This window comes from Natator depressus, chromosome 4 (genome assembly GCF_965152275.1).
Source record: "Natator depressus isolate rNatDep1 chromosome 4, rNatDep2.hap1, whole genome shotgun sequence".
NCBI lineage: Eukaryota > Metazoa > Chordata > Testudines > Cheloniidae > Natator > Natator depressus.
This window is the reverse complement of record NC_134237.1, coordinates 33,378,686-33,389,200: the sequence shown is the minus strand read 5'-3', so window position 1 is coordinate 33,389,200 and position 10,515 is coordinate 33,378,686. Positions and strand designations below refer to the sequence as shown.

Below are 10,515 nucleotides of genomic sequence, written 5' to 3'. Positions count from 1 at the left end.
GGTAGACAAGATATTTATTCTCCAAACATCAGAAATACCAATATCAAGTTAACTACCACCTATAACTGAATCTTTGAAAAGATATTCATCCCTTCAGCCCTGAATAAACTGATTCTCCCAAGATGGCCAACCCTAGGCATTCAAAAACCATGAGTCAGGCCTCAAATATCATGAGATTTTCTTAAAATAATAAATTTGGGGGGGTTTTTTTACTTGCCTTCTGGTTTGAACTTCTAACATGTGCTTGGGTCACATTTTCAAGATTTTCTCTGCAGTTACGAAGGTTAGAATCTTACTATTTCTAAAATGAAAGCTGAGATTCTCACATAATCACTTGACTCCAGAAGGCAGAAAACCACCAAATATCGCAAAACTGATAATAAAGAGAGTTGGCAATACTGGAGTTAAATAGGCCTGCAAACTACAGTACGCACAGAAGCAACCTTTTCAGGTCAGATCAATCTGTGCATTTAAGACACGGAAGGAAATGCAGGATACAATAGTACTGTGCCAGAAGTCTTGGGAACTGGTTTAGAGTTCAAAGAGGGAAATTACACATACCAAAAGAATTACGCATACACAAAATTTATTTCTGTTACTGTAGCACAATTAAGCAGATCCTGCTTTACTCTCCCTTCCTCTCTCCCACACCATTTTATCCCACTATCCAAAAGTTACAAAACACACTGAGCATTCACGATCGCCTTTTGAGAGGGATAAGCATATTATGCCAATTGGCCTAGTCTTCAGTACTAAAATCTTGGCATTTTAAAAAAAAAACTATATTAAATATTATTGAGACAAAGAGAAACAAACTGGCATGTTGGAGTGGATTATTATTATAGTGTAATACAAATTTAATTGTGGCCCAGGTTTGACCACTTATTTCCATGTAGTGTACAAAACATATACGATAGGGTAAATAAAGTGGCAGTGCTTTCAAGCAGCCTCGTCATGTCAGTGTGCTTTGAGAGACACTCATTGGTAAGGCGTTATTAATAGTTATCTCCTGCCGAGTTTGACATCGAACCATTGCCAGGATTGCTCTCCGGAACCTGCAATGTGAGGAGGGAAGCAAAAATTCAGATGATTAGAGGCATAGATAAAGAAGCAAAAACAGAGATAAATTAAGATCAAATTCCTCAAATGTGCTATAACAATAAGGCTTTTTATTTTAATAAAACTTTTAGAATTCAATTAGTCTCTAGTCTCGTCTTCTGCCAGTGTAAATCAAGAGGAACTCTGTGGAGGTCTGTGGAATTGCATCAGTGTGAAACTAGCATGCGTGGAATTTTGTTCGAGTGACCTTTACAATCCATTTTTTTCAGGACAGTCCCATTTTTCATTTTTTGTCACACATCACCTCCATATTGGTGCACAAAACAAAATTCATTCCACACATGGGTGGGAAAAATTAGAGGGAACACGGGTCATTTCCCTAGCAGGAGATACTGGTGCAAACTCTAGAACTTGATTTAACTCAGCCCTAGCCCCTAGGGAGAGCACCCACAGCAGCACCACTACCTGTGGTGCTTGGTGGACACCATGAGTCAGGCCAGCACAAGTTGGACTGCCCGCCAGCACAGCTGTGTGATAAAATGTAGGGACATGAGTGGGTGAATGGAAGCATGCTGGCTGTGTAGTACATGAGGGTCTAGGTAAAGGGCAGATCTAAACCAACAGGGTTGGAGAGAAGAGTCAGACCATATCAACTACTCAGCAGTAACAGTTCAGCTTATCTGTATGGATGTCCCAGACCCTGCTTGCAGGTTGGGGAATGGGAAGGGAAGGATTCCAGCATCCCCAACCCCTGTATACTTCTGAACCACAGGCAAAACCCTTTTGATTTTGGCTGTTTTTGTGAGACCAGGAATATGTCCCAAAATTATTATCTCAATTCAATATGATACCTATGCTCAAAATATGGTATAGTTTTATTTTGACAGAAGAGGAGCCAGCAGACTTGTAGGTTTGCTCTTAAACGTCTCAAACCACCCCACTAGGACACTTCCCAAGGCAAGCAATTATATCCATGGGAGCTACGTGTCACTAAGGCCCAGATCCTCCAAGGAACTTAGCCTCCTAACTTTAATGGAAGCTAGGAGGCTAAATACTTTGAGGATCTCTTGGGCCTAAGCAGCCATACGTTTTAGCCAGTTTAATTAAAAGCAGACAGTCCCAGATTCAGATAGGATTCAAATTTCACCCTGATCCCATCTTGGCAAAGGACTGTATCTGAAATTGTTTTGCAAAATATTTTTATGAGGATAAAATTGAAGATATCATGGAAATGTTGTCAGACACCTTCAGACATATATAGCACAGATACTACCCCCTACCTTTATTAAAACCTGTCCAAAAGATCATCCAACCCATCACAGATAACTCAGCACTGGTTTAACCTTTCCATCTCTTTGTTAAATATTTTGTTGTATCTTACAGAAGGTCTTTCTACACAACTAGGATGCCCAGTAATCATAAAGTAGATGGAGGCTGTTAATTTAAAAATGGGACACTTACTTTTTGTTTGCAATGACATAAATACAGGGGTTATAGAATGTGGAAGATTTTGCAAATAGAGGTGCTATGATGGCCATTGCAGGAGAAATCTTCTTTGGGTCTCCAAAGGAAGACCATAAGCATACAATGGAATATGGAGACCAAGCCACCAAAAACATCACAATCATCACAATAGACATCTGTAAAACAAGAAAAAATGTTTTATAGACCAAACCATTTATATATGCTTACCAATATCAAAATCAAACATTATATTTATTTAAGAATTAAGACCCTCCTCCATCACCTTTGTTACATCTACTTGATCAGACCAGTCTATGTTGATGCTCTCCAGGCAGTTACTGGTAGTGTACTGTTTCATTGTTCGGGAAATATTGTAGTAACAGTAAAACATGACTGTTAAGGGCACGACAAAATTAACAGCAATTACAGTCATTGTATAAGAAACAAAGGACCTGTAAGCCAAAAAATAAATACAAGATATTACAACTGTGCAGCTTTGAAAAATGACTGAAAAATGCATTGTTCCCTTATGTTATTTTATTAATAAAACAGTCAGAAAAAACATTTTCAAAAGCTAAGTACAATTTCTTCAACTTGATAAGTTTTATTAGGCTCAGTGACTCTTACACTTAGGATTCCTAACGCTTTCCAATGTCAAGTATTCTAACATCCTTTTTTGATTTATTATAGACTACTTCAGTATCTACTTCTGAACTGCCATTGACTTTTAGAAATTGCATGGTATGTTCTTAGGAGAAAACATTGACCACAGTGGTGAATAAAAATAAGTGATGGGTCTACATTTGAAAAGTAAAACAAAGTTTTCAAAATCTTACGCATCATTTTTCCGCCAGTTTATTGTGCAGGTGGCTCCTGTTGGATCTGGGGCATAGCTAGCCCAACCTACAATAGGGAGCAAGGCCCAAAAGACTGCATTTATCCATGCAGCTAGGATCAGGGAAGTATAGTTACAGGTAGTCATTCTTCTTCCTGTAACCAAGCAAATATTTTTACATCAAATCACTCGATTCTTTTACTTCTCTCCAAGGTTTTATTTGAACCAAAAATGTTTCCAAGCAAGACAATTAGCATAGTAATTATAAATGATCCTTACAAACACCTGGCACACTGCAGCTCACCCATTTTACTTAAGCTCTCCTATATCACAGATAAATGACATTTAAATACACCCAGAAACAGAGCTGGAATACATCTCAGCATTATCACACCTTCCCCCCACAAAGCTAGCAATAATAGATGTTGCTGATGCCATATCAAATTGAGAGAAAGAAAAAGAGTGGGGGGATGTAGGGAAAGTGAAAAAATTAACCATTATAATTTTTAAACCCATAATAAAGATCAAGGGAAAAATACAATGTAGAAAATGAATGATATTAAGAATACAGGTCAGCTTCAATTAGTCTTCTGAGTATTATTAAATTATTCACAGACCTGAAGAAGAGCTCTGCGTGGCTCAAGAGCTTGTCGCTCTCACCAACAGAAGTGAATCCAATAAAATATATTAACTAACCCATTTTGTCGTTCCCCCCCTCCCAGCTTCAATTATTGTCAGGAAACATTCCACAAAGAAGGGCCAATGGCTTCCTTCTATATACATGACTTTGTTAGCTATATATGGGATAGCTCACATAACCAATTACTGCAGAACCATGCCCAAATTTTGGAAGTAGGTTTCCACAAGAGGAAATAAAAGAACTTGCATGAAGGTTCATAGATGTCAACTAATAAATGATTAAAATGATCATTTTTGTGCAAGAGTTATATCCAAGAGAACAGTACCTATATCAGGCCTGCAGATTGTCAGGTAACGATCAATTGCAACAACTGTAAGCAACCCGATACTTGCCATTCCAAAGAAGATATTTAAGGCAGCATAGATCTGAAATTTAAAAAGATAGCATGTCCATTTCACTTACTACTGCAAATGCTTCCAAAGGTTTGAGTCTCCTCCTGTGTCCTGAAGCTAAGTGTTATCATGGGTTATATTCAATGCATTCATCAATGACCAATTTGTTTAACAAACTATTAACAATTTGACAGGTTTCAGAGTAGCAGCAGTGTTAGTCTATATTCGCAATAAGAAAAGGAGTACTAGTGGCACCTTAGAGACTAACCAATTTATTTGATGCATCCGATGAAGTGAGCTGTAGCTCACAAAAGCTTACACTCAAATAAATTGGTTAGTCTCCAAGGTGCCACTAGTACTCCTTTTTTTATTAACAATTCGAGTTGCTTAAGTAAAACTAAACATTTTAAGATAAGTGTGCTTGCATAAGACCTCATAAATCCCATTGAAGAAGCTTGCCAAAAGTCACCATTTATTTTAACTCATGTTAAATACTGAATTTCATGATCCTGGGATGCAAAGTTGTTTATTTTTTAATTAATGTTTTTGTTGCATATTGGGGAAACACAAACAACATTTTTCTTACTGCAGAAGTTATAAACAGAAATTCACACTATTCTACGATTTCAGTTTACAGGATTTCTTCAGTTTAGATCAAGTTGAGTTTAGAGTTCTGAAGATCCTAAGAACTCAAATCAAGGCACAGTGGAAACTCTCAAATCTCATCCACAAAATATGTCTTCCTAGATGCAATTAAATGAGTGCCCTGGATCGCTGGTGAACATTGGCTAAATTTTGAATTTGAAATTAAATCTGCAATCAGGCAAGTTGTGTGTGATTTCAGATCTTGTTGGGAGCATTCTGCTGTCCTGTTTAATTTTTGCCAGACAAATATTTGCAGGGTGTATAATTAATATGACTGCTAAATACTCATTTAAAATCATATTTAAGTAACTGCATGCACAGTAAGCAAAGATTATTACATTTCTGCTAATGATACAATGTTTTAGTGACAATTTTACATGAAAAGAGAAAAATTGTGCAAATTCTAAAATAAGATGGCCATTTCTTTGAATATTTACCAGGATTTTCAAGATGACTACTGGTTATGCAGAAGTCTATTTTATGGGTACCTTAATAGACATGCCTTAAAGAGGCCTGATTTCTGAAAGTGCTAAGCTCCCACGCTCTGCAGATCAGATACTTTAAAGTGTATCAGTTTGACCACCCAAAGATTGAGGCACCCAAAATCACTAGTTACTTTGAAAATCTTGGTTACTGAGTGATGAGAAGCATCCATGAATTCTACAATAAGTAATGGGATTTACTTTATTATAGTTATTTTAATATTGTATATTTAACATCAATACAAGTTTATGCTTCAATAATCTTCCAAAGTTTAAATAATGAAAATTAGCAATGCGTCCTAAGCAACCCCCCAGATCCAAATACCACTGAGTTTTAAGGAAGTTCAGATCCAGACCTGGACCCATTGCTAAAGAACATTAAAAAAATCAAAGGAAGGTATTTTTCATATATTCAGGTTTGTGTTTAATTGCTTAGTACTTGTTTGGTCCTTGATTTAATATAAAAAAATCCCAAATACCTGGCATCCAGTGTAGCCAAATTTCCAGCTTCCATGTAGGTCTGAAGCAGCAGACATAGGATAACCAATGCCACTAACACCAATGTCAGTAAAAGCCAGGTTAATAATAATTGCATTTGTTGCTGTCCGAAGTTCCTTGTACTTAACAAAGATGCCTAACACAATTATGTTACTGAGAAGGCTTATCACCCCTGTGAAAACACAGAAAAAGGAAGGCTTACAAGTGGCAGAAATAAATATACAGTATTGGTAGTAACAAACCAAAATACATACTCATAATGAAATCTAAATATAGAATGGGTTTATTTGAATCTGCAAAGATCATATTTAACAGAGAGAGCTTTCCTAATTTACAGTCTCAAACTCTGATTCACTAAGGTTTATAAGGACATGATTAATTTTAAGTACAAAAGGACATGCTTTAGTATCTTGATGAATCAGGGCCTCACTATCTGAGCTCAATGGGTATGGCAAGTATCCAGAATCTCTCAGACTAGAATCTTAAAAGCTCCATCCTGCTGAAGTAGTGCTGAGCCCTCAGTAGCACTGCTGAACACACTGCATTGTCATGATCCAGCAGAATGAAGTACACTGAAAGGAGTGGGTGCGGCAGGCTGGTTGGGCTGGCAAAAACACTCTGGCATTGAGCTGCTGGCTGTGATACTGCTTCACAAGATGCAATAGAAGCCTTTATGTGGAAGACCCTCCCAGCAACTGCAGTAACTTGCTTTCTGCTAAGGACAGCTCTGCGGCAGAACTCTAAAATAATGAAAATGGCTACTATGCACAGAATTTGCAAGTGCTAAATTATGAGTAAGCTAGAGTGCCTTGATCATCCATCTCCATCCTAGGCACACCCACTTCCTCCCTGCTCATCGGTGGTCAGTTCATTGCAGGCATAGGAGTTTGCTCACATTGTATATATTCCACTCCTTTAAGTCCAGTCCTGCTTCCTTTGAGTTTTCCAATTGGCTTCACGAGTAGCATGGTTGGACCCAAAGTGAGGGTCATTCTGCACAGCTGCTTTGTGCTGAGCACTAGCCCTTATGCTGGAGACACTATTTTCCATGTGCTCAGCATGCTATCTACAGGATCAATACGAATGAAATCTCCATTTTCTCATCTCTCCGTTAATGATTTCATTTAAAACAAAGCACCCTAATTTTTCCTACATTCTCAACCAGTAGGGACAGCTTCACAATGAGCATCAGTGTATGGTTGTCTCATTGAATATACAGCCAGAGAAACTGAAACAATAGCACCAATTGAGTTCTGAATCTTATTACAGAAACTATTATATTTAAATCAAATATTTTAAACACAAATTTAGCAAAGTCTCATTGATTTTTCAGCTATATTGCATTCTTTTTATTATCACAAGCTGTTCAGAACATTAGCAGCTATCAGAGTGGGCATGTGTTCAGACAGGAAAAGTTTCCTGTACAGCATGCTTTTAAATGACAAGAAGGTGCTGAGTGTACCTAAAGGCCACATATGTTTTGATGATTACCAATGGCAGGAACGGCACAGCACAAACTATTAAAATGAAGGGAAAACGTATCCAGATTCAGAAATAGCATAGGGATGCCTCCACTTTGTTCTGTGAGATGTCTTGGCATGAAAGGATTACAAATTCTCAGATTTCCTCAATTAAACCTTGTTACCTTGATCGTGGCAAATATCACAGAGCCTTGTACATTTTTTGATCAAGAACAGCAAAAGGGGGCTCCCCTCTCTTATTCTTCTTTCTAACGGACGGGAAGAAAATTAAGGCAGTCTCTATTCAATAGGCAATAGAGCAGGACCCTGTTAATGTGAACTTCAAAATAATCAAGTAGAATGTAACTCCTGAATAGTTATAATGTCTTAACTACAGAGGGAGTTTGCACCTTCAGTTAGTAATCCTTCACTTGTAATGAAGCTATTCTGTGACTATGAAACACTTGATTTAAGATGGTTCCATTTCACCATTGTGAGCAAGCCACAGAGACAGAAATGGTTTGAACATACCAGTGGTGAACATTAAAACAAAAAATAACCACACTCTAAACCAAGCTCCAGCAGTTATTTCATTTTCAGAGCATGGTGAAATATCTGCTGATACTATAGCATGGTAGCTGTTGATAAATGTTGACTTAATGGTGACCACTGTATCTGTATTTCCTTTCCTTTGTCATCTTCTCCATCTGCTAACTAATACAATGAGATTAAAGTCTTCCACTGATGAGCTCTTTCTCCCATGGCAATGGAACTCAATTACTGACCAACATGTTCAGGATGTGAATTTGTTAGAATGAGGTGTTCAGAAATGGACCAAACTTATTGGCAAAAGTTCCTGCACTTAACCTTGGTTCATACTATAGCTGCAATCATTGCTAGCACTGCTTCCCTAATCAACTAAGACAAAGTAACAAGAAAGAGAAAAGGAAAAAGAAAAGAAAAAGATGTTTCAGCTACAGATATTTCAGACCGTATTTGTAACAGTTAGTAAAATGTTTTCAGACAGAAGTGTGAATGTTGGGTAGACTATGTCCCTTTAACTCAAAACCCAGCACTGTAGGTTTACACAACTGGCAAATACATACAACAGACCCACATGTCAGTTGCCCAGGTGAGAGAGAAAGAGGAGAGGTTTTTGCCTTTGCTAATCTCTGTATCTCCTGTTAATATTGCTCTTCATAAAATGGTCAAATTATTTGATAAACCAGACATTGTTACAACCCTAATCCTGTCAATTTGAGTTAAATCAAAGTCTGGACAAATGACCTACATTTCTGAGAGTGCCAATATTATCCATTTATCTGCAGATGATCTGGTGGCACCAATGAGTAAAAGAGCATATCTGGAGTTTCAACAGATTATTATTGAATACAATAGATTCTTAGCAAAACTACAAGGAGAACTTAAAAAAGATTAGAGCTGTTTGAAATATCAGCCTTGGTATCAAAAAAAACTAAATGAGTTCATCTTAAACAGAAAAACGATTTGTCAGATACTATACAAAAAAGATTCACTGAGTAAAATTTGACCTTCATAATTACTGCACATAAACCATAAAAATCAGAATAATTAGTTGAAAATTCTTCATAAGCTAATAACGCTGAAATTAGCTGGAAAAAGTATGCCCAAAACTTACAATATTTCCTAACAAAAATATGTATACCTAAAATGGCTTAATTTTTCAATTGAACAGGCATAAAATAAACCCAGGCATATTTTTAAATGTGCTAGATTGTAGAATTAAAGAATTTACTTTTGAAACATTCAATTATCGTACTGAAATAAACAAGTTTTGAAGAAAAGTTATTTCATATTTGATCTTATTTATTTCATATTTTGATCTCAGCTCCTCCAACTCTTATCCCAAAGCCCACTGCAATGAGTGGGAGTAAACTGACTTTGGATCAGGCCCCCAACATGTGCGCTACTTTTCCTAAAAATGCGTCATCAGTGAAACAAACATACTACTGAAACAAGAGTCTCCTTATCTCCCATCAATGAGCAGTCCCCTCCCTATCAGTGACATTCCAACACTTCCGCTTACAACCTCCACACAGACACCCATGCACACGCTCAGATTACACACATACTGTTGTGAACATGTGACCCTCAGAGGCATATCAGGATAACTTCAAGCGTATCAGTGAAAAATGCAAAATGTTGCAACTTCTATTCTTATTCCTTTTGCACGCTGGCAGAATTCCGCATTTTTTGCTATAATCATGTATAAGCAAAATACACTTTTTTAAATAATGCAGTCTTAAACTGTACCCCTCATTTTAGAAGTTTCTATACATTTTACAGTCACCCTGTTGTTTATCTACTCATCTACCTTCAAGTTGAGAGACACTAGACCTTTTGCTTTTTGTATATAAAAGACATTTCATTGGCAATAACCCAAAATGAATATTGAAGCCTAACTTCCCATTAAAAAAAAAAAATAATAACCCACCAACCTTCATACCTGCTGTTATTAAGTAAGCTGCGACTATATTGTGCTCAGTCTGTGAAAAGGCTGACTGAGCTTCATTTTCACTTTCTGAGGAGTTAGTTGAAACATTCCAAAACATTTTAGACTGAAGAAACTGGGGTATTCCCTCCATGTGAGTTCTTCAAGAGGACATACACAAAACACTCCCAGATCCTTTCAGGCAAATACTTTCATTATGAAACAGACTCACTGAACAATTTTAAAAAACTCCCGTCCCCCCACCCTCCACTGACAAGCTACCAACAGGATTTAACTGGACTATGCAAAGGAGTTTACATGCCCAATTTGTGCAAGGAAAAGCTTCTAAGCAAAACAAAGAGCAGCAAAGAACTAGGTGCATTTCCAACAAGATGCTTACATTTCAGAGTCTTATTGCTAAAGAGATTAGCTGTCACATGCCCCCACACTTTTTACTTCAACTTCTTGTGCAACATTTCAGAAGATCTAGACAAGAGTTGGCTAGATTCAATAGAACTTCAGCCTTCTTTGGAATTAATTCTAATAATCACAGTGAGCACACGATAGGAA

At 37.2% G+C, this 10,515-nt stretch overlaps 1 protein-coding gene across 1 annotated transcript; it reads right to left on the bottom strand.

The window, feature by feature from the left end:
- Nucleotides 1–576: 576 nt before the first annotated feature.
- On the bottom strand, nucleotides 577–10,163 carry RRH (retinal pigment epithelium-derived rhodopsin homolog). The gene is made up of 7 exons (XM_074949999.1): nucleotides 9,961–10,163; nucleotides 5,997–6,187; nucleotides 4,324–4,423; nucleotides 3,360–3,513; nucleotides 2,807–2,975; nucleotides 2,521–2,699; nucleotides 577–1,055 (listed from the first exon to the last, which is right to left on the bottom strand). Exons 1-7 carry the CDS (start codon nucleotides 10,097–10,099, stop codon nucleotides 953–955), a joined length of 1,035 nt encoding a protein of 344 aa, XP_074806100.1. The 5' UTR covers nucleotides 10,100–10,163; the 3' UTR covers nucleotides 577–952.
- Nucleotides 10,164–10,515: the final 352 nt, after the last annotated feature.

What these genes read in the sequence shown, in the direction of transcription:
- RRH (XM_074949999.1), bottom strand. Translation starts at nt 10,099, where the DNA reads ATGGAGGGAATACCCCAGTTTCTTCAGTCTAAAATGTTTTGGAATGTT. An exon ending in AATCTGCAGGCCTGATATAG is followed by an intron (nt 3,514 to 4,323) that starts GTACTGTTCTCT and finishes GCTTGGTTACAG; the next exon opens with GAAGAAGAATGACTACCTGT. An exon ending in TATGTCATTGCAAACAAAAA is followed by an intron (nt 1,056 to 2,520) that starts GTAAGTGTCCCA and finishes CTCACATTGCAG; the next exon opens with GTTCCGGAGAGCAATCCTGG.